Source organism: Thunnus thynnus, chromosome 8 (genome assembly GCF_963924715.1).
Source record: "Thunnus thynnus chromosome 8, fThuThy2.1, whole genome shotgun sequence".
NCBI classification, from domain to species: domain Eukaryota; kingdom Metazoa; phylum Chordata; class Actinopteri; order Scombriformes; family Scombridae; genus Thunnus; species Thunnus thynnus.
The window spans coordinates 1739243-1764048 of record NC_089524.1 but is presented as its reverse complement, the minus strand read 5'-3'; the positions used below and the strand labels follow the sequence as shown (position 1 = coordinate 1764048).

At 41.8% G+C, this 24806-nt stretch overlaps 1 protein-coding gene across 3 annotated transcripts in view; it reads left to right on the top strand.

Moving 5' to 3' along the window:
• Positions 1-24806, top strand: part of nfia (nuclear factor I/A) — a 215403-nt gene that overhangs the window by 3527 nt on the left and 187070 nt on the right. For 2 of the 3 annotated variants that reach the window (XM_067596058.1, XM_067596055.1), the window contains exon 2: positions 1627-1755. In XM_067596058.1, the coding sequence (XP_067452159.1) occupies positions 1660-1755 (96 nt within the window). In that variant the 5' untranslated portion in view covers positions 1627-1659. Of the gene's footprint in view, positions 1-737; positions 858-1626; positions 1756-24806 lie in introns of all 3 variants that reach the window. The other variant, XM_067596054.1, reaches the window with a different exon arrangement.

Here is a 24806-nt window from a genome sequence, read left to right as displayed (position 1 = left end):
AACTTTGTATTTTAACTGAACTACATTTTAGAGGGAAATATAATATAAAGGGTTTATATGTTGTAACTAATTGCTTCATTAATGGTTAATAAATATTTAGCAGTGCTTTATAGATCAGTTATAAACCATAATAACCTCTTTAATTTAATTTAACTTCTGGAACAAAAGATTCAGACGTAGTTTTGTTGACTTGAGACGACGGTTACAAACTGCAAACATCTAATAAAATAATCATTTAAAAAAAGGCAACAAACAGTTAAACAGAGGCAAACTTTTCTTTTTTTTTTAAGTCACTCATAATTTTCAGCTTTTGTAATAACAAAATGAATTTAAACATAGAACAGTGTTAAAAGAGGCTTGATATGTACTTTTCCTTTATAACTGATCAATAAAGCATCGGTAAACAATTTATTAAAGCTTGTAAACACTTTATGAATGAAACTGGTACCAAATATTGTAGTTTTTACTACATTTGTCTGACAGTTACAGTGAGACGTTACTCTGCAGCTCCAAGATTAAAACGCTGTTTATCATCTTTATGTAATAATCACAGTCTAATAATCTCTGATATCATTATATAACTGGCAGGAGTCACTTCTTTCAGTACTTTTATTTCAAATGCTTTCAAATACATTTTGCAGTAAATTCTCTGTTTGTTTGCAAACTTTTAGCGGGTAAATAAGAACATAGTGAAGCGGAAGCAGACTTACTGGTGGTAGCGGTGTGATGTTTGTCAGGCAGACGGCGGGCGGGCGGCGTTCACTCTTCATGGAGCGTGAAAAGTGAGCGGCACAGGTCTGCTGTCTCTCTCTCTCTCTGTCTCTCTCCGGGCGTCCAGAGGATCCTTCAGTCTGGAGGTATTTATGCCAAAACACAAGAGTTTTCTGCTGAAGGAGGGATAGAGAGAGGGATGAGGATGGAGGGAGAGTTAGAGGGGGGGGGGAGGAAGGAAGGATGGAAATCCAAAACAAAACATAGCATGATAGTCTGTAAGCAGTTCCATGTGTCCGGTGGACTGATCGCCCCGTGGAGCTTCAGCCCTCTGCCCTCTCTCTCTCTCCCTCTCTCTCTCTCTCTCTCTCTCTCTCTCTCTCTCTCTCTCTCTCTCTACCTGCCTCCGTCCCGTTAAAGTGACCATAAAAAAGCTGAACAAGTTGTTTGGAGTCAGTTCAGTTCAGTCTAGCCCAGGCTGCCTCTCCTTCTTCTTCTTCTTCTTCTTCTTCTGCTGCTGCTGGTGATGATGATGATGATGATGGTGATAACGAAGAACAAGCCCTAATTAAACCTGAGGAGGAGGGGGAGGGAGGAGGAGAAAAAAAAAAAAGGGAGAAGCGACCCGAGGCGCTCGGCGATGCGGAAAAAAGGCTCATCATTCTGCTCGGCTGTGTGTGTGTGTGTGTGTGTGTGTGTGTGTGTGTGTGTGTGTGTGTGTGAGAGGGGGTGTGTGTTTTTTTTCCTCTGAGCAGATGACTGCCGCTCACCTTGCCACGGGGTCTGCATGAGATTGGTTCATTGTCAAGGAGCTTTTTTTTTTTTTTTTTTTTTTTTTTTTTACCCATGATTCCATATGGTATGGAGCGGGCTACATGTTGCCCAACATGCCAGTGCAAATGTTTTCTCAATTAGGTGTCTTATCTCCGGTGAGCGCGCTCGCATCAGATGAAGCTTGCTGACAGCGTGATGGCAGGGAAAACCTCGGAAGGCTCCATCAAATGGCAGCTCTGCTACGACATCTCAGCCAGGACCTGGTGGATGGTAAGTTGGCACAACTGCCCCCATTTTCTTTTTTTTTCTTCTTTCTTTCTTTCTTCTCCTTCCTCCCTTTTTTTCCTTAAACCAAAAGAACAACATTCCCTCCTCCTCCTCTCTGTACTTCTTCTTCTTCTTGTAGAAACACTGCACCACACCGCAGCTTTTATGTTTTATTTACCAAAAAAAAAACCCTCCTGGATCTGTAACCCGCTCGGACCGTTTGTTGTTTTTTTTATCTGTCGGCGTCCCGTCTCCGCTGCCCCCTCGCTGCGCTCCCCTCTCTTGTCTCTGTGGTGTCCCGTTAGCAGACGGGTGCCAGCACAGGTCCGCAGCCGCAGCCGGGGGTTTATTCCTTCCTTGTGATGCTGAAGCTCCTCTTTTCACTCGCAGTTTTCTCTCTTATTCCGCCTAATTAGGAAGAAAACTTCTACGAGAACAAAAGTTCTGCTTTGTTTCTGAGCGCTCGCCTCAAAGTGTTTATCCCGAAAGTGAACAGCGGCTTCTGAGCTCTGACACTTCTCCGCCTCAGCAATTACATCGCACCCCTTGACACGCACACACACACACACACACTCTGATCTCGGTGGAAGTGTCCCGGGACGAGCCGGGGCTCCAGCTGCAGCGCCGGGGCCACATTAAGTAGCTTGTCGTGGTCAGCGAGGCCAGGCGACCTTTGACACCCCCGTCACTGCAGTGGTCATGGTGGCTGCGAGGAGGAGGAGGAGGAGGAGGAGGAGGAGGTGAAGTCCGAGCAGGGAGAAGCTGACAGACAGACGGGGGTTGAGGGGAGTTTGGTGACTCCGCTGAGAGACGGGGAGGGGGTCGGGGGGGGGGTTTTGGTGGCTCACAATAGTCTATTGTGGCCGGCTCGTCCAAATGAGCCAGAGAGATGAAAGAGCTCCCAGCGCTGCAAGTTCATTAGAGGACAGCTCATTATTACTGTCGCTGTTACGTTTAACACTATATTACCCGTGTCAGCTGTCTGCGGCGCTGCTGCGGTGAGTTTTGGTGGACGGACGCAGAGTTTTGGCGCTGCAGGTTCTTCTTCTCCAGCCTGAATAAAAAGAGTTGTGTTGCCAAAGAGACAAAGGCGGCTTTATCCCCTCCGTAACAAGACCATGAACTTTGTGAATTCCTCTCGGTCAAACCAAAACCACCAACCTCCCCCCCCCTCCTCCTCCCCCTTCATCCCCTCACCCCCGGTTCGCTAAACACACACACACACACACACACACACACTTTCACCGTCCAGCCCACCAGCAGCAGCAGCAGCAGCAGGCCGGTAGCGGGCAGCCCGTCGATGCTGATCCGCCGTGGCCGTCTGCTGCGGGTCCAAGAAGTGTGTGTGTGTGTGTGTGTGTGTGTGTGTGTGTGTGTGTGTGTGTGTGTGTGCGTGTGTGTGTGTGTGGAGGCTCGGTTGGTGGGTGGGAGAGTTTTGTTCGCGGGTGTGTGTGTGTTTGTCGGGGCAGGCGGGGGGTCTGGACGTGCCGGCCGGCTCGTCTGGAGGAGGATTTTATTTAAAAATGAGAACTTTGTTTTATTCTTTCAAACAGCGGCGGGGATTTCATGTTTCATATCTTAGTTTTATTGTTTATTTTTTGATCTAATAATCATCTGAACACTTTATTTCGTGCTGTTGTGGGTTGATTGAGTTATTTGAGCCCCAAATAATTCGATTGTAAGGTGTCAAAGTGCAGCATCGCTGTCCTGAAGTGATGCTGTCTGGACTGTTGTTGTTATTGTTTACTTTATTGTCTATTTATTGTCTCTGTTGCATAATGTGTCTTGAATGGGACATAAATCATATTAAACTTCCCAGTAATGATTTCCTTTCTGCAGAATTTAACACATCACAGATTAAAAATTAAATATTGCCATTAATTGCTTCATAATTCATAAATTGAAACCTAAATTTATCTTATTTTTTACTAAAAAACAGTTATTATTACTATTGAATTGTTGGAGGTTTTTAATTTTCTGAATTTATATAAATACTCATTTATCCCAGTGTGGTTATAAAATATTCTGCTCTTGTGTATTTTCATTCTGAAGGTTATTTATACATATTTATATATTGTGTGACGGCGCTTTAATTTCTTTTCTACATCAACCAAACTTCATGTAAAAAACATCTGATTCTAATTTATTTTCTAAATGCAACAACATTAAATTGTTTTACGGCTCAAAGATGATTAAAATACAACCAGGTTTTAATGTAGTAAAATTCATATTTTTGTGCATAAAAATAAAATCTTAGTTTTCCTGGTTGAGCAAAATATTCACTTTCAGATTGTTTGAATATGTTGCTTTTTTTTTTCTCAGTCAAAATAAAATATTTAATTCCTCTTTGGACATATAAAAGCTTTAATCAGCTGTATATGAAGATGATGCTCGTCGTCCATCCGGAGGATTAACAGCTGATATTTATAACAGCAGCTGTGATTATTACACATGATGTTTTTAATTTACTGACAAATGGATTATTTTTTTAAACCATATATATATACACATATATATATATATATACATATATATATATATGTATATATATATATGTTGTAATTCCACAATCAGCTGCTGTTTGATTGAATTAGTTGTCCTCTGCTGTGTGTTGTTAATGTATTAATACTGGTATTAATAATAATAATGTTTGGAAATGGAAGCAGTTCTGTTCTGTCTGTAATATTTTTTTAATTTAGGATGATTTATGTAGAAAAAACATTAACAATATTTTTTTTATTGTTTTAAATATCATTAAAAATATGAACAGATTCACACTGTAAATATTCACACTGCGTCTTTCATAACTATATAACATAAGGTAATAAAAAAAAGATCTATAAAAAATATAAAAGCAAGCATTAATGCTCCACATTTTATTTTTCATCCATAAATTGAATCTGAAAATAAGATAATTTTCTATATTTGCGTCTCGTCTCTAAACATTTCTTCTGGCTGCTGCAGTTGAACTTTTCATCCTCCGTCTGCTCTGTTGATACCAACAAATCTTTAAATCCCTCCATGTTTTTCTGCGTCTCGCATCGCTGCACTTCCTGTTCAATAATATCAAAACTCAACATATTATAACCGCAGCCGAGTCGTTGCCAGTTTGTTTATATTCACGGCTGTGAAACCACGTCGTCATCACAGCTTATTAATATGAACATGTAACAGCGTCTCAAACAGCTACAACAACAACAGCAGCGTTTGTCAACATCTGGCTCAGGACCCCGTGTAAGGTCACATGGCACACAGACAGTTTCCCAGCCTGATGACACTATATTTGTTTCATGTATTTTTGTCTAAAGAACAACAAACAAACAAACAAAAACAAACAAAAAAAAAGGTTAAAATCACATGACCGACAGTGTCAAATAAAAAAAACAAAAGAGAAAAAGGCTGCAAATCAGATTCATGTTAAAAGTTCATATTTATGAAATGTAGCAACATAAAACTGCTTAAAGAAGAAGAAAAAACAGCTGATCTGTGTGTGTGTGTGTGTGTGTGTGTGTGTGTGTGTGTGTGTGTGTCGCTGCAGGGGTTAACGGGATTTCTGTGGCGCTACAAGTGACGGCCCCATAATCCATTTGTCAGTGAGCAGACCCTCCCCGTGTAACACACACGCACACACACACACACACACACTGGACAGATATGTATATATACAGAGAAAGTGTGTGTGTGTGTGTGTGTGTGTGTGCAGCATGAGTTCATAGTCTTATAAATGTATATTTTGTTCAAATAACTGTATATAATAAACCGTTTGTTTCCTTTTTGTTCAGTCTGATTTAAAACTATTTATTGTTTCCTTTTTAAAGACATTTTTGCTATAATTTGATGGATACAGACAGGAAATACAGCCAGAGAATCAAACATTACAGTTTGTTTACTGAAAGAGGATATTTTCTGCAGAATACTGTGAAGACTAGTGGCTCTGTTATTATTATTGTCACAATTTTGTATTTTGTATGTGGTGATTGTGAAGTAGGGATTGATCCTGAAGTCTTGTGTATGTGGTGTTTATAGTGATGTGTCGGTCACATGATGAATCAGTGAAACGTGTGTAAGAGAGACACACATGTGATGTGTTTTAATTCTGACAGGATGCGTCTTAAGATTGATTTTTTTGGCATTTTGCCTTTATATTTGAGAGTTAATGTAGCGAGACAGGAAACATGCAGCGAGGGTCCCTCAGCCCCAGACGTTGTAGTTATAAGGTTTAACTTAACAACTAAATCAGCTGATAATAGCAGATCTATCATTTTTTGGTCTGTATGTGTACATATACAGCACAGAAAGCTCAGATGAAGCTGGAAGTCATTTAGAAAGTGTTTGTTTAGCAGAGAGCGCTGACACATTGATCTCCACACTGTAAAACGTCTCCATTAGTGTGAATCTTGGTCACAATTAATAATGAAAAAAAAACAAACCTAAAGGATCCAAATCAAGGAGGTTTGTTTATGTTTATGTGATCAGACGGTTTATCATTATCAGAATCAGTCAAACAAGAACTGAACTCAAATGGTCACTAGCAGCTCTAATAAAGTTAAAAAACTCACAACACTGGTTGTTTTATGAAGTTTGTTTATTGCAAACTGAACACACATCGTCTGACAAAATAATCTTAACTCAAAGTCCACTAACGAGCTTTTTCTAACCACATCTCAGGTACTTAATTAGTGAAATGATTCACATTTATTTACTGTATTTAACTGAATCATTATTGTTATAATGAAGAGATAAAAGGCAACTAACAGCTGATACATGCATGAAACATTCAGAGAACTAATTATAATTGATATAAATTAGTGTAAAAGTGTAAAATCATGTGCAGAATGAATCTTCAGAGACGAGTCTGATGTGTTTCAGGTGTTAATCAGACGTTCGGCTCTGCTGACTTCGTTCTGGACATTTTATGATTGACTGATTATTGTAAAGTAATTGTCGAAGAAAAGATGAGAGGGGTTTTTTACTGGTTGCGGTTGTGAGTCTGATCTGCATGGATGTGTTCGGGGGTCGGAGGTCAGGCAGAGGCGACGCTCGGCTCCGTGGATCAGCGGATCGCAGCCGACTGTGTTTGTGGTCTGTGTGAGGTCCAGTTCATTATCCAGACTCTCTCAGAGGAGGGTCGGACCGCTCCACGAGTCTTTAAAGTTTTAAAATGAACATTAACGAGCTCGGTGGAGGAGAGAAACGCAGCAGAGACAGGAAGTCAGAGGGTGAAGATGAACTCTGACAGCACAGGTTCAACTCAGGAGCTGCTCCTTTAATATTTATCATTTCAATCATTAGTTATGATGTCAGAGCGTGACTCCTCCGGGGCTGCAGAGGTTTATAAACCACGTTACGTTTCTGCCCAGACGTCAAACACACGCTGTCAAATCTTTGTGTGGTTCATAAAGATGTGTGTTTTTCTCTGTGATGTGTTCAGGATCAGCATCAGTGTGTAACTCTAACTATTGATACCTGGCTGGCTGATACAGAACAATTACAATTAGCAAATCAATCAGTGATCAAATAAATGAAAATCAGTATATTTTTTAACATTACTGTGGCCCTGAATGACCCATAAACATGCTTCTTTTAGTTTTTCCCCATAAAAAGTCTCAGAGAGCAAATATATATATATGTATATATGTATATGTGCTACTCTAATGCAAAAAACAGCCTAACTTGTATATATAAAAATATAAATATATCTGACAGCCTTGGGGGCACATTTAGTGACTGTATTATAAATGAAGGAAAATGAACTAATAGATTTAAAGGGACTCTTTTATGTCAATTCTTTGTATTGAGTGTAAATTTCATGTTTTCATATTAAATTCTGTTCACCTTCGTCACTAAAGTGACTCATCACCTTTGAATCTGGGCGTTTTTTTTCACTATATTTTTGATATTTCATAGACTAAAAGATTAATCGTTTAACTGAAAAAAAGAATCTGCAGATTAATAGATGATACAGTCTGCTAACAGTTTCCCCCTGCTTCCAGTCTTTATGCTAAGCTAAGCTACAAACTGTTCTGACGGAGAATTTAAAAAAAAAAAAAAAAAAGCCGGACTGCTCCTTTAATGTGACCTTTTATTATTCATAGTTTGGTCGGTCGTCAGCTGATGGAAATGAGTCACATTTTCACAATAATTTTACCTTTTCAGCACCAAGTCCTCGCTGAGACGACACAGGAAGGTTGAATCCTCATTCCTGAGTGTGTGTGTGTGTGTGTGTGTGTGTGTGTGTGTGTGTGTGTGCGTGTGCGTGTGCGTGTGTGTGTGTGTGTGTGTGTGTTACAGAGGGAGTGTCATATTGTGCCGAAGATGTTTCCAATTTGGAGACGGCCATGAGCGGGGTAGAGATGATTAGAGAGGAGGAAATTGGGGGATTAGAGTTGTCTGCTTGAACTTCCTGAACACGGCGTTCTCTCTCTCTCTTTCTCTCTCTCTCTCTCTCTCTCTCTCTCTCTCTCTCTCTCTCTCTCTCTCTCCCTCTCTCTCTCCGTCCGTCCATTCGTCCTGGCTGACTCTCGTCCTCCCTGTGGTCATCCTGTGGTGTGGAAAGTGTGAGGACACATTGAGTCCTCGAGCTCCCGGTGTGTTTCAGGCTGTCACTGACCATCCGACATGACTCACTCCTCCTCTCACCTTCTACCTTTCCCTTCATCTTTCCTCTCCTCATACCTTTCCTTTCCTTTATATCTTTACTTGTCTTTCATCTCTTTTATTGTACTTTAAACTCTCGTCTTTGCTTCCTTTTCTTTGTTTTCCTTTTACCTTTTCTATGCTGTTCTGTGCTTTTATCTTTCATCTTCCTTTCATTCCTTTCAATTTGTCTTTAATTTCATCTTCACATTTCAGGATTGGACTCAAGAAAACTTCTGTACAGGAGCTAAAAACACAAAACACTCATCTGTAAATGATGTCGAGTTGTCATTTCAGAGGTTTGAGTGTTTGTTTCCTCTTCTGTTTTTGTGTGTTAAAGTCCGGCAGCAGGATGACCGGACCAGGTGCTGTGATTCTCTCTGTAAAGCCGAGGTGAACGGTCGAGTCTGCCGTTTCTTTTTTCTTTTTTTTTGTCCAATAAGTGAGCCGAGGCTCGGGGCTGTAATATCCGCTGCTGTGCTGCTGGTCTTAGCGATGGAAAGCTGAGCCTGAGGCAGCTGCAGGGAAACCGACCGACCTGAGACAGAGCTGAGCATCAACGCTGGCTCAGACTTGAAGGAAAATTCCATCTTTTTATATTCACATAGTATAGTTTTTAATGATCTAAATAACTGGTGCAAAGGGAAAACTGAAGTTTTGACCCACAGCGTTGCAAAGATACATGAGATGCAACACTGTGGGCTTCAGTCCACTGGTTTCACAGCTTCCTCTCTTCTGGTTTCCCAGTAGATACTGGAATCTGGCTGCAGGGATTTACTCCCATTCAGACACAACAGCATTAGTGTCCAACGCTGATGTTGGGTGATCAGGTCTGGCTCGTTGGTGCTGGACGGGGGTTGAGGTCATGATGTTATGCAGGCCAGTCACATTCCTCCACAACAAACTGGGAGACACATTTCTTTACAGAGCTGTGCTGTTGACACAAAGCTGCAATATCACTGTTGTATGCTGGAGCTTTAAGATTTATCCTCATTGGAACTAAAGAGTCCAGAGCAAACAGCAGAGTGTCTAGTTAGCTAGGCTAGCAGTTTCCCCCTGCTTCCAGTCTTTGTGCTAAGCTAGGCTAACTAGCTTAATATCTCCCTCCTCATCTGAAAGCCTAAAACTTCAGACTGCTGCTTTAAATTCATCTGTAAACCTGTTTTTTTCCTGAATAAACCTGAATGAACCGGCGAGCAGGTGAATCCTGAGCGGGGAGGATCTGTTCAGCTGCTGTCGAGTTTTTCTTCCTGCTGGTGTGTTTGGCAGCAGCTTCGCTCTCTGGCTGCTGAGCAGCAGAGATGGAGGAAGAGCTGGAGGAGCTTTGTGTGAGAAAACAGACAAACTGGTCTGGAGTCAGTCCAGACAGTGAAGGAGGGGCGCAGCAATGCTGAAATCAACTGATGACAGTCTTTCAGAGACGTTTTACCAACCATGAATCTATTTACAAACCGGGGACTCTGTTCTGTCACGCCGTACGGACGAGAAAACCCGTCAAATTAAAGCTGAAAGTCGACACTTTGACCCCACAGTCATTGATTCATTTTGAATTCAATGAGCTGGAGGACAAACAAACCAAAATGTGTCACTGTTGAAATACAGACTGCGGCGTATAAAGAGAAACAGACTTACAATGAGAATTTTTTAGCTGTGACACAACCAGACGTTAACTATAAAAGGCTTAATATCAGATTTAGAGGATATCTAATCAACATGACACTAAAGAGAGTCTTAAGAGCATTTTATAGCAGATAAATATTAAAAAAACAATGTATAACCAAGGAGATTTGGCCGTTGTGTTGAATCAGCTGCTCATCAGCTGTCTGTCAGAGCTGAGTGAAGACATCTTAAAACCGTTTAGTGAGGAAATGTATATGTGATCATCTCCTTTCACCTCATTCTTTCTGTGTGACGTCTTCATATTAGCTCATCAGCAGAGACAGATCCGTTTTGTCAGCATTGTTTCAGGATGCTGTGGTAACTTATCGTTGTACGTGGATTTACTGTAACAGCTATAAATTGACTCACCTTTTAAAGCCTGTGTCTTAAAGTTTCATATTTCTGTCTGTCCCCATGTTTCTGGCTCTGTCACAGTAAAAATACTCCTCTGTTCCCACACAGGTCTCTGACCAGCATCAATGAACACCAGACTTATTTGACATGGGAGGCGAGTCAGAGGTCTGAGACCAGACCAGAATATTTTGTTTAGAAAGTAGAACAGTTTAGAAAGTTCAGAAAAAATCTCAGACCACGTGGACGTGTTTTCACCATAGACTGTATAAAAAATATGGATGTAGTTACCGTGACGTCACCCGTTGGTTTCTGACGAGCGGTTTTGAAGCTCAAAGCGAGCCGCTCCAGCCGTCGCCATCTTGGCAGTGCGTTAGTCTGTCTAACTCCCAGCCAATCAAAAATTAGCAAAGAGGCGGAAACAAAAGGCTGAAACAAGCCACCTAGCGGCTGGCGGACCTGTCACTCAAAGCAGCCATGTCCTTCATTATGCAGAACTTTACGGCTTAATAAAATTTAAACGGGTGAGTTATAAAAAAATTCCCCCCCCGTACAGTTGTCATGAAAGAGGAAATTAGCTACAGAGACCAAAACCGTTGTTTGTACCAGGCTGTAAACATGTTTATTTCTGCTGTAAAGTTGGGTATTTTAACATGGAGGTCTATGGGGATTGACTCACTTTTGGAGCCTCAAGTGGCCGTTCAAGGAACTGCAGATGTTGGATCTTCCTCATTGGCTTCGTTTTGCAGCACCAGAGGTTGCTGCTTGGTTTTTACATGGAAAAAACAAACACACACCAACATTAACATCAACTACAAATAAACTTTGTCTGGTGGATACTGAATTTTTTAGATCCACACAAAATTATTAAAATTTTTTAAAATCCAATAACAATAACGATGAGGATCATTTAAATGTGTGTCCCAGACATGTAGCAGGACTTCTCTACTGACATTTACTGCCATCATTGGCCAACATAAACATTTATACCAATATATGATGAATATTGGTACACGATGATTTACATGTTTACCTCTAATTTGTTGTGATGTCGCACAGAAGATGTGTGGTCATTGTGGAGCCTTTATTATCTGTTAGTGACAGAATACAGAGGAGACTCTGCACTTAATGATCAGAAAACAATCACAATATGTCACATTTTAGGAAGTTTTTGTGTCAAAGTTGACAAAAAAAGAGGATTTTTGACTCAACTGATAAAAAAAAACTGTATTGACACGCAGAGCTAAAGAACAAGGTGTGTGTTTACTGTTGACTGTTACTGTATCCATCCGTCTCTCTGGCCTCTGACCTGCTGCTGACGCCTCAACCGAGGCAAACACAGATACTGGATACTCTCTCACACACACACACACACACACACACACACACACACACACACACACACACACACGCACATTGCTGCATCATTAATTCAGGTGTATTGTTATTCCAAATGAGGCACAACGAGCCTCGATTGATTCAAGTTGTTGGAAGGCTTCAGTACACAAACATGGACACAAACACACACATTAGTAGCCCTTTACTTGTGAGGGCCCTTATTGACATTTTGAAACCCCTGACCCTTCATCTGGACTATACTTAACCCTAAAACCACATGTAAACCCTCAGAAAACCACCTCTTCATCCTCTGACTTTTCTTCCTCTTCTGCTTCTTCTGTTTTTCCTTCTTCCTCTGCTCAATGTCGTTTTCTTCCCTTGTCCTCCTATTTTGCTCTTTTCCTCTTTTCCCTTCATCCTTTTGCTCCTCTTCATCACCCCCCTCTTTGTCCTCCTCCTCCTCCTCCTCCTCCTCTATGTCTTTCCCTCCCTGGAGAAACATGGCTACCAGCCAAGACAGCTGCTTCTTCTTTAGGCCGGTCAGTTGTTTTTTTGTGTGAATGTGTTTGTGTGGTGGATGTCCTGCTGGGAGGAGAAACAATAGGACAGTGATGATGATGATGATGATGATGATGATGATGATGATGATAGACACTGTCACTGAAGGGAGGACTTACTTTAAAGTTTAATTCTGGTGTTATTCTATATTTTTTCTTCTTGTTAACTAATTTCATGTGTGGACTCAAACCAACAACGTGTTAATCCGTCAACTCACAAATACATATTTAATTTCATTCTTAAAAAGTAATAATCAGTAATTTCCTAAAACAGCTGTTCACTGTAGTTTTTAGCAAACAAACAGGAGGAAATAGATTTGTTTTGGGACTATTTTCAGCGGCAAAGTATCAACACTTATCACAATGACATTTTTTGCCACTAGAGGGCAGAAGAACGGAACAGAACTACTAATTCAACTAATAATTAATTGTGGGGTTCCTCAGGGTTCAAGTCTCGGTCCTTTATATTTTCAGTTATCATGCTAATATGTAACATGACAATTTATTTGTCCATAAAGCTTCAGACCTCACTCACACACAGTCCATCCTACTGACACAACAGGTTATCAGTGTCTTCAAAAACAACCATATTAATATAAAAAATATTATAAAAACAATTCATACGAGCTGTTTCTGATCTGACATCTTGAAAGTTAAACTCTACTAAACTTCTACTCTTATTGACATCAAATCCAATAAAAAGACCAAAGCTATATCTCTTTTTTAATACTTTCTGCCTTAAAACAGCTCACAAATGTATAGTTTCAGTTCTGGGACTATTTTCAGCGGTGGATGAATCCACATTTGGTGCTCTAGTGAGTGTTTCTAGCAGCAGGACGGTGTGTTTGTTCATGGTGTGGCTCACTGATGTGTTTTTAATAGTTTTTGGACAATAACGGAGATCTACAATGCAGCGGAATAAGATATATGAAACGGTACTTATTAGTAGATAAATTCATTGTTGGTGTGGCTCTGCACATGGGAAGATAAACATATAATATGACCAGATTTATCCTTTAATGGCTGTGTGTGTGTGTGTGTGTGTGTGTGTGTGTGTGTGTGGTGGACAGGTGTGTAGTTAATGCAGTCTCCTTCCTCCTTCCTCCTCCTCCTCTCTGAACCTAAAGCATTCTGTTAAACAAAGTGAGCATTGTTTCTTTCTGCTCTGTGTTGTGGCTGTTTGCCAGTTGAGGCTCAGTATCAAACAGCCTCGGATGCTGCTGGTTTCTACACATACTCTCTTTCTTTCTTTCTCTCTCTCTGCTCTGAATAACTGCTTCACTGGTTCTCCGGCTCCTTCCTCTACTTCAACTTTATTGGTATGAAAACAGTGATGTGAACGTAAAAAAAGAGATCTTTTAGATTTCTTCCTGGTTTCCCTGATTTGTTTTTTCTGCTAGAGAAGAGAGGGTCGAAGGGTCAACAAAATCTTGCTAGTTTCATTACAATCTGGCCATTATGGTTATTTTTAATTATCCAAGGAGGGTTGAATCGAGTTTCGCCTCTCGTCCAAGGGGCAGAGAGGCGAAACGTCCTCAAGTATCTACAAGTCCAGTTGCCCTCGATTCAACCCTCCTTGGATAACCATGACTTGGATGACTGAGAATCTTCACAGACGTCATTTTTAATTATTTTGTAAAGGTTGCAGTTAATGGAAGCAATCCTGTATTGTACAATGAAAGCAAAGCTGAACCTTGATCTCGACCTTGTGAAACGGGTCAAACTGGACGTTTTTTCAAACCTGTCTGATGACTCGTATCGTATCATAAGCAACAAGAATGACAGAGAAAACTACAGACATATACAGAGGTTGTAAAAACATGTAATTCCTCTTGGAATTTGGTTTTTCAGTATCTCTAAAGACATTTGGCAGCTTCGTATGGGACTCGTATGTGTGTCTGATTGGACGCTTGAAGCAGCTTCTCTAATTCAGAAGGTAAACCTGCCTTATGGAAGGTTTCCAGATCAGATGCTGCACATCGGCCTGATTGGATCGATTTCAGTCATTCTTCAGTGACGACAGCCAATCAGGGCCAAGTTCAGCTGTGACTCAACAGAAGTTTTAGTCTGAACCTGACTCAAAATAAAAAAGGATTCAGATCTGGAAATGTGATAAGTAGGGGTAAAACTTGATTCTTCAACACATCGCAACGCAGGACGATTCTGCATCGACTTTTCTAAATGTTAATTAATAACGTGATGCTGAAGGAAAGAAAGTGCAGCACCCAGACAGTCTACAGCGTGCACACGCTAGAGTTCATCTTCATAAAGGCAGCGGTTTCAAGCATGTTTTGATTTAATGAGTAAATAATTACCTTCGCAAGACGAACGTCAAGTATATTGTGAACTTTCTATGCCGTCACTCAGAGGCTAACGTTAGCAGAGGCGAACTCCAGCAGTAATAAACGAGATCAGCTGACCAACACACACTACAGCATTAAACAACTTAAAACAACTCTGAGGTGAAGAACACAACTCAATGCTCTGTCTGTTTCACCTCAGAAACCCTGCAGCCGCTCAGCGTGTTGGACAGCAATGTTTTTCCCCGGAGAGGCTGCTCTCCACTGCTGGAGACGTTAATAACACAGAGGAGCAGAGAGGCTGCTCTCCACTGCTGGAGACGTTAATAACACAGAGGAGCAGAGAGGCTGCTCTCCACTGCTGGAGACATTAATAACACAGAGGAGCAGAGAGGCTGCTCTCTACTGCTGGAGACATTAATAACACAGCGGAGCAGAGAGGCTGCTCTCCACTGCTGGAGACATTAATAACACAGAGGAGCAGAGAGGCTGCTCTCCACTGCTGGAGACATTAATAACACAGAGGAGCAGAGAGGCTGCTTTCCACTGCTGGAGACATTAATAACACAGTGGAGCAGAGAGGCTGCTCTCCACTGCTGGAGACATTAATAACACAGAGGAGCAGAGAGGCTGCTCTCTACTGCTGGAGACATTAATAACACAGAGGAGCAGAGAGGCTGCTCTCCACTGCTGGAGACATTAATAACACAGAGGAGCAGAGAGGCTGCTTTCCACTGCTGGAGACATTAATAACACAGTGGAGCAGAGAGGCTGCTCTCCACTGCTGGAGACATTAATAACACAGAGGAGCAGAGAGGCTGCTCTCCACTGCTGGAGACATTAATAACACAGTGGAGCAGAGAGGCTGCTCTCCACTGCTGGAGACATTAATAACACAGTGGAGCAGAGAGGCTGCTCTCCACTGCTGGAGACATGACGTTAATAACACAGAGGAGCAGAGAGGCTGCTCTCCACTGCTGGAGACATTAATAACACAGAGGAGCAGAGAGGCTGCTCTCCACTGCTGGAGGCATTAATAACACAGCGGAGCAGAGAGGCTGCTCTCTACTGCTGGAGACATTAATAACACAGAGGAGCAGAGAGGCTGCTCTCCACTGCTGGAGACATTAATAACACAGAGGAGCAGAGAGGCTGCTCTCTACTGCTGGAGACATTAATAACAGCGGAGCAGAGAGGCTGCTCTCTACTGCTGGAGACATTAATAACAGCGGGGCAGAGAGGCTGCTCTCTACTGCTGGAGACATTAATAACACAGCGGAGCAGAGAGGCTGCTCTCCACTGCTGGAGACATTAATAACACAGAGGAGCAGAGAGGCTGCTCTCCACTGCTGGAGACATTAATAACACAGAGGAGCAGAGAGGCTGCTCTCCACTGCTGGAGACATTAATAACAGTGGAGCAGAGAGGCTGCTCTCTACTGCTGGAGACATTAATAACACAGCGGAGCAGAGAGGCTGCTCTCTACTGCTGGAGACATTAATAACACAGCGGAGCAGAGAGGCTGCTCTCCACTGCTGCAGACATGACGTTAATAACACAGCGGAGCAGAGAGGCTGCTCTCCACTGCTGCAGACATGACGTTAATAACACAGCGGAGCAGTCTGCCTCCTTCCTCAGTCTGTTATTGTCATACAGGCAAGAGACTGTAGATACTTTCAAATTCATTCATTCAATGAGGCTGTTAACTTTTTAAAATAAAAAGGCTGCAGACCATTTATCTTAATTGCCAGTTATGTTTCATATTGCATTTCAGTGGAGTAAGGACACCAGTGAATGATGAGGCACACAGTATACTGGAGTCTTAACAGACTGAACATTGCGAACCCCCCCCCCCCACACACACACACTTCTAATCATTCAATCGAGAATCACTAAAAAATCGACAAATCGAATCTTTAGATTCCAAAAGATTTCCAACCATAATAATAACTAACAAAATCACATTTTAACTGCATCTTTATGAAATCTTCTGCACAATTTCATCAGATAAGAGTTATAGGATAAAATCTAAATATCTTCTAATGTGCAGGAGTGTTGTTGGTTTGTGAGTCTGTGGTTTTACAGACTCGCTCTTTTGTGATTGTAACAGCAAAAAAAAAAAAAATGGAAACAGAATCCAGAAACGCCATCTGGTATTTGGGAGCTTGTGTGTGTGTGTGTGTGTGTGTGTGTGTGTGTGTTGAAGTGATCATTTCTGCATGCCACACAGTTCTTGGTCTCCAGCCATTCAGTGTTTGGCTGCCAGCGGAGGTGTCAGTCTTCAGTTAAAGGGAGGCAGCGTTGGGTGTTTGCTGTTTGCTCGATTGGCAGAAATGGATTTTTGCCATTTTTTTTCTCCATAAATATCACCTGTTCTGTCACACAGCCATCATCGCTCTGGCCCGGAAGCAGCCGAGGAGTCTCACCAGTCATGCATTCAGAGGATTTTTGCTTTTGCTCTGATATTTTCCCTCCTGAATATCTGTTTATTACACAAATTTAAAATCTCAGACTTGAGCTTTTGTGTAAAAAAAAATCCTTATTTATCTACAGTTGATCCGGAAAACAAAAATGAATTAAAAGTCTGTTTGGGCATTTTTTTTTATCCCATATGCTGTTGTAAAATTACTATATTTTCTGTGCTTTGGGAAATAGAAAAGAAATAATCAGAATCTATTTGACTAATACTCCACCTGAGAAGTTCAAACCCTTGTTCCTTTCTTACCTCTACACAGCTGACCAATCACAGCGTGAAGCGGGAGTGAACGTCAAATTGGCAGTTTCAGAAATATATATAATATATTGAATATATGTAATATATTGAATATATACGTTTCAACACGTGAATAACGTATCATATCAACATTTCTACAAACGTAGAATATTAACATTTCTACCCGTTGAATAATGATGTTTTATGATGTGACAACGCTGTGGTTAAGGTCTGGTTAGGATTAGGCTGAAAGAGCACTTGGTTAGTGTTAGGGGAAAGATCATGGTTTGGGTTAAAATAAAAATAAAAAATAAAATAGAAATGGCCGATGTCTCGCTAAAAACACCCACTTTTGTCGGTTGAAACGGGAAGTGGACATTGGTTTCGGTTTCGAGGTGGTCTCTTACTAACCGTCCACCTGCTCCTCCTCGTCCTATACAGGAAAGATCAACTCATATAGATCACATGTCAACTACGTCACTTTAGAAATGTTGAGATGATACGTATTTCACATGTTGAAACGTAGATATTCAACGTTTCTGTGGTTTGCAGAAACGTTCAGTGCCAACATTTTACTCTGGCGACCAGGCTGGTCGGACACAGCCCCCCCTCATCTGATGTTGGAAAGGTGTGGAGGGACGAGAGTATACTGGGCCTTTAAGAGGACGTTATATATTTTGGAGATTTTAATGAGTAAATCAAATAAAAAGTCAAAACATAAAGAGCATCCTCTGAGTATGATCAGGATCAGCAGATCTGTCAGTTAGAATAGAGAGGACATATGGGGAGCAGTCAGAAATACTGATATCAGATGTAAATGATGCATTGACTTAATCCTCTTGTTCATTCAGAAAGATACTAAATATGAAGCTGTAAGACCACACAGCTGGGGGGGCTCAGGGTGACGCGTGTGTGTGTGCGTGTGTGTGTGTGTGTGTGTGTGTGTGTGTGTGTGTGTGTGTGTGTGATACATGAGTACAAGTAGTTCAGACATGACTGAACATAACGGCTTCGTCCTAATTAATTATTTCCTATCAAAGCTACAGATCGCACCAGCTGTGGAACGCTGTGAAATATCCCTTTAATCACATCATGAACTGTACCTTTAATCACATCAAAATGTTCCCCCAACAACCGACAGCAGCGTGCTGAGTGTTATTTAACCTATTAATGCTTTAATAGCAATCAGAGTGATTAAACAATTAAACAAATGAAAACGTCGCTTCCAGGAAATAAAATCAAGAGTGCTACTTAGTTCATTAAACTCAGCGGTGGAGGGATTATGTGGAGCAGCCAGATGTTTGCATATCATCAGCAGTCTGATTAGAGAGCAGAGCCGAGGCCTCGTGTCGCGGTCAGTGCGAACACGGACTCGCTGCATTACAGATACGAGCGTCCGCCGACATGCAGAGCAGGAGCTTCACCTTCACATACAGCAGGAAGGACGTTAAAGCTGCATCAATCAATCATTTGATACAGAGAGGAAACTGGATTACACCTGGATGTATTATCAGAGATGGATACAGTGCCACCTTTAAGCCTCGCAGACAGGTTCTCCCAGTGGTCACTTGTGGTATTGCAGCGAAAAAGACACCTCGAACTGTAAACAAGAACAGTTATGACTCTTTCTTTTATGAATTTTTTTTTTTTGAGCCAAGAAAAGCAATTTAAAAATCTATGACATCATCAAAATGTCAAATCTGTGGGCCGAGCGGGAACTCAAACCAGTAAATTATTATTATATATATGACATCATTAGATTATTAATAGTGAAGCATCAGTGTTAGAGCAGCATGTTACTGTTGTAGCTGCTGGAGGTGGAGCTAGTTTACACTACTTTATATACAGTTAGCTAGTTTAGTCCAGTGGTTCCCAACCTAGGGGTCGGGCCCCTCCAAAGGGTCAGCAGATAAATCTGAGGGGTGGTGAGATGATTAATGGGAGAGGAAAGAAGAAAAAACAAAGTTCTGATACACAAATCTGCTTTCAGTTTTTGGACTTTTTCTCTAATCTTTGATTTTTGCTGAAATATTGGATCATTTGAACATTTATCAAAATGAAAGCATGTGAGAAGTTTCGAGGGAAAAATCACTATTTGGTGGAGCTGTTAACAACTCATAGACATGTGAAATGTGACCCCGACTACACACTGCTTTTTGTAAGACGTCAAAAGCCAAAAAGGTTGGAAACCACTGGTTTCATCTTTAACAATGTGTTGTATTTTAAAAGCTTGTTATATTATCCATTGTGTCAAATCTTCATCTGAAAAGTAACTAAAGCTGTCAAATAAATGTAGTGGAGTAGAAAGTACAATATTTCCCTCTGAAATGTAGAAAGTAGCATCACATGGAAATACTCAAGTAAAGTACAAGTACCTCAAATACTGTACTTGAGTAAATGTACTTAGTTACTTTCCGCTAATTTGCAAGAGAAAAGAAGTCAATACATCTGTAACTGGGTGGAATTTGGGTAACAAATGACAATATTTTAGAGTTTTAGGTTGCATATAACGTCTAAACATCATATATAAACAAATTAAACCTGATTTTTTCCTACATGTCTTCTAACTTACAAATTAATAAATCAGTGCAAACTAGGAAAGTTTAGTGGAAAGTTGCAAAGGTGCATATAGTGCACAACTTGAATAGAGTTTAAAGTGTTTTTGCCTCTTTCATTTCACTTACAGATTAAAAATCAGTTATAAATAGCAGAAAATAGTGTCAGCTGAGCTCACTGGTAGTAAAAAGATAGTAAAAAGTTTGAGGAGCACAGGAAAGTAATTCAGGAGCATGATCTGTGCAGTTATTAATTGAAGATACCCCGGCTACATATTTAATCTCCATGTGAAGACAGATTAATTAGCATCAAATTATTTTTAGAGGAGTAAACTGCTGAAACAGTGTCACAGTAGCACCATATGTTTGGACATCAGAGAGCGGTTTAACAGCATCCAAAAACAAAAAAAAACAAAAAAAAGAACCAGGATGTGAAGGAGTGTTTGTCAGCATCTACCTCCAAGGACTCATTCATTAGCAGTAATGTGGAGTGATCACCTCTTTATCAGTGTGTGTGTCTGTGTGTGTGTGTGTGTAGAAACTCTCAGGTTTGTTCCGTGGCCAGACACACACACACACACACACACACACACACACACACACACACACACACACCCTCGCTTATCTAATTAAGTTGATTCAGAGTGGTGCCTGTGCGCATGCAGGACGTCATTACTTACGGCTGTCCGGTCCGGGGCGCCCGATGACCTCGCCGAGCCTGTCGCCATGTTCGCCGTTGCCTCCGACAGTAGGGGAGCCGCTGACCCCGCCCTCCCCTACTGTCGGGGAGGGGGGGGTGGGGGGGGCTGAGGACGAGCAGCTGGTAGGGGCATCATGGGAGACCTCGGCCTACACACACGCAGGAAACACCTACTCACGGGGGAATATGTCCTTTCCATTCCTTACATTTGAAGGGGCTCAATGTGGGGTCCCAGGACCTCCAAGGGTCCTTGAGAGGGTTCTAAGGGGACCTAAGGGGGGTGGGGGGGGGCATGTACCTGCTCTGTCTTTACGAACTCATGTTGTTTATCTAATTTGCAATAGAAAATATGTTCTTGAGAAAATGCAACGTCTCCTGAACTATACAATAAACAAGACAGAAATAAGCAGTGAACACAACTCTGACACATCATCAGCTGTAAGTTGATATATTTCCACATCCAGCAGTTACGGAGAAACATTATCATTCATTTGGAGTCGTGAAAACAGCTGCCTGCTGCGGCCTGAAACGACGCTATGAGACGCTGAGAGCCGGACAGATAAACAATGAGCTGAAACTCACTATAAAGCTCCGTAAAGCCGAGAGGAGCTGCAGAGTCTCTGATAATTCTCTGTAGGTTCATCACCAACACATTACACACCGACACATCAGATGCTATTATAAATATATATATAAATATAACTATGCTGCAGTTTCCATCCACAAATAAAGAATTTTTAAAACTTTGATGTTAAAAAACGTTGCCTGTGAATAATCCAGGTTTCTGAAGTATCTTCCAATATCAACTCTTTGCACCCCCCCCCCCCCCCCCCTCGGTGCAGCAGGAGGCCCCCCCTCTCTCCTCCCTGCCAGCCGGGCAGCGTGGAGGGCAGTCGGGGGCACAGAGGAGCCTGGTGCTGCCTGATGGCGGTCAGGACAGGCCGAGCTCGGCTACAGATGTGATGCCAGCTTTTGCCAGGGGTCACCTTGGAGAGGCCGATGGCAGCATGTCCACCCCCCCCACCCCCTCCCCACCCACCCCCCCCATAACTACAGCTGGCTCCCTGCTTAATCCGCCACAGGGGGGGAGGACAGGAGGCCACACGGCCCATTACACGCTTTCCACATACACTTTGTGTTTGTGGGAAAAAACTGAAATACCAGAACCAAGAAGAAGCATAGCGTCACTCTGCTGACATCTTACTGATATTGCTGGTTTAATTTTTGTAGATTGGTTTGCTTCCTCATCTTCAGTTTCAGTTCATGTCTATGAAAACCAACTCGCAGAGAAAATAGCTGCAGACAATTCATCAGAGTAAACATCAAGGTTTTATTTTTGTCACAGTTACACAATTGTTGCATTCATTGCAGACTTACGTGAATGAAAGCAACCATTTGGAAACTATCAGGACATTTACTGAAGTAAAATGTTCTTTTTTGGGGGGATTTTCCTTAGTGGAGCTAGATGAAAAACATGGGGAGTGATGGAGGGAGAGAGTACAACATGAATAACAAAGATCCCCAGTCAGAAGAAAAAGTGAAACTGTAACTTTAAAAGTTGATGTGAAGCTTATACAGTTACTCATATCAACTGGATATCTGACACACTTACAGTCTAATTCCCTCTTTGTGTTTCCTCGGACAGCGTTTCCTTGTTGAGCTGCGGTGGAAGTATAGTAACAAAAAGACTTTGGGCCTGCTGGTTATAACCAATCAGCAGCCTCCGGGGCTGAAAAATGAAGCCAATGCAGAGGTGCCAAAAACTGCAGTTACTCGAACGGCGACTTGACAAATGTATATGGGATTAATTTTTATATAACTCACACATTTAAATTCTATTAAGGATTAAAGTTGTGCATAATTAAGAGCATTCGGGGCTTTGAGTGACAGGTGGGTGCCATCACAGGCAAGTTGCCACCACGGCGACAGCGTTGGTTAGGTAACGTAACCATGGCGTAACCACAGATTCACAGAGTACAGGCCATAGCCGTCGCTATTTCAGTGTGTTTTCAGTTCATGAAAGTTAATTGTAACATTTTGGTCGCCTAAAAGAGTCTTGTTCAGTGTTAAGTTGTACTAAAAGACCTTCTAGACAGTTGGATGTTCATTTTATTCCAGGAAGTACATTCTGTTTTTATGGTTTTAAGCCTGTTTTTTGCTAGTAGCGTTATCACAGTTAACCATAGACTGCAAATGCGCCATACTAGCCAAGCTAGCCGCTAGCGTTGGGGTCAGCTCCGCTCTATCGTCCAAATACGGTCACTTCTCAGCACTTCTGGCTCCAAAAATCCAAGATGGCGATGGGCGAAATGAAAACTCGGGACTCCAACAAACCAATGGGGTGATGTCATGGTGGCTACATCCGTTATCTTTTACAGTCTGACCGTATAATAAAGGCATACACACACTTCCATTGTAAGTGCATTATAAAGGGATCTTCTAATGGTCAGTATGAACAGGAGGAATGATGTTTTAAAACTGTGATCTTGTCCTTTCATTCAAGTTTTCTTCTGCTGATATTCTGGAAATTTGGTAAAAATTTGTGCTACATTTGGATGAAAACCTGGCGAACAAAAGAAACCATTAGTGTGTCAGAGAAGGTAGTGCAACAGAGGCCAGACAGGAAGTGACATCAGGCTCTCAGTTTACCTGATAATGTTAAGATTATGAGGTTTTTATCTGCCTCTTTGTATGCATATGTAGGAACCCATATTCCTTAATTTACTTTAAAGGAGTATTTGTAACCGTGGTATTACTGCTAAACTTCAGTAATGGACTGTCTAAAAGTCTGAGGAAACAAACTGAGTGTAGTTTCCAAACACACACACACACAGTCAGGCCTCCGTCCAGCTCCAGTGTGGCCTGCAGAAGGTGAAACCGCAGATCTGCTTTTCCAAACTGGATCCATCCTCTCTGCTAATCAGCCGTACATCTGCACGTTCCTAATTGTTTCCATCTCCCTTCCTGATCCGCAGCCTCCTCCCGCTCTGTTCACCGCGCTGAGGGCTTTAACTGGCTCGTTCTGGTTTCAATGGAGAGACATCGAGGGGCTTTTTTAGTCCGTGGACGTGAAAAAAATCTGCTTAGGTTTCTGCCGGAGCTCACAGAACCTGCAGCTATTAACAGATCAACTGAAGGATACTGTATTACATTCCTGCTCCATACTGTGGAGCTGATAGATTAATACTGATAAAAATCTGATTCATGCAGTTTTATCCCCTGCTGATGTGGTGATATGATGACATGTTTTGAGGCTGATAAATTCATTTTGAGATCAGTTTAAATGATTTAAAACAAGAAAAAGATGACACTATATCATTACACGGTGATGGGTTTCTGCCTATAATTATAATAATTTATTGTGGTCTAAATCATTTTGAAACTTTTTAGACTGAAACAGACACATTTAAGGAATTTGTTCACAACACAAAAGTGTTGGAATCAGCCTTTAAAAGTCTGATGTAAACGGGGAAAAACATCATTAAAAACATCCAGCAGAAAAAAGCATCCGCAGTGTTTCCAGTGCGACCGTTGAACGTCGCAGTTCAGTGATCGAGCCGTTACAGCTGCAGGTGAGCAAGGCCTCGGACAGGACGGGCTGAAACCAGAGAGGACTGTGGGAGCTCGGTGCTGATGGTCGACTGGGAGCATTAATGAAGCAGATTAGGTGTCCCAGCGTGGCCCTGCAGGCCTGCAGAGGTCAGGCAGGATGCTTCACCCTCCACACACTCAACAGAAACGCTCCTCAACTCAGCTCCGACCTGGAAAACAATCATCATAGAGAGCATGGCAACGTAGACGTACAAAACACACAACTAGCTGACAGGTGGGCTCACCAAGGCCCGGGATACATGTATGATCTGTGGGTTAGTTTGGAAGGTAAATGCAGACAAAATATTGATATTAAGGTCGTAGTACTTGTTCTTTAACCAGGTTATGGTGCCTTCAATGTTTGTTAGAAGACTGATGTAGTATTCATATGTAGGAAAACGTCTCGTAGTGGCGTTTTACGTTCCCGCTCTTCATTATGGCTGCTGTTTCATTGCAAATCAAGCACAGTAATGGTCTCATACTTCCCTCGGTCCAGTCATACTTCAATGTTTTTCACTGTCAACCTTTCTCTTTTTTTTGTATCAGCTAGTTTTGAACAAGACATTTTACTTAATCAACCAGAGCGCCGACATCCCACAACAACCTGCTAACTGTAGCGACTAGCAGGCGGCTGATTATTCGCAGTCTGCCTGT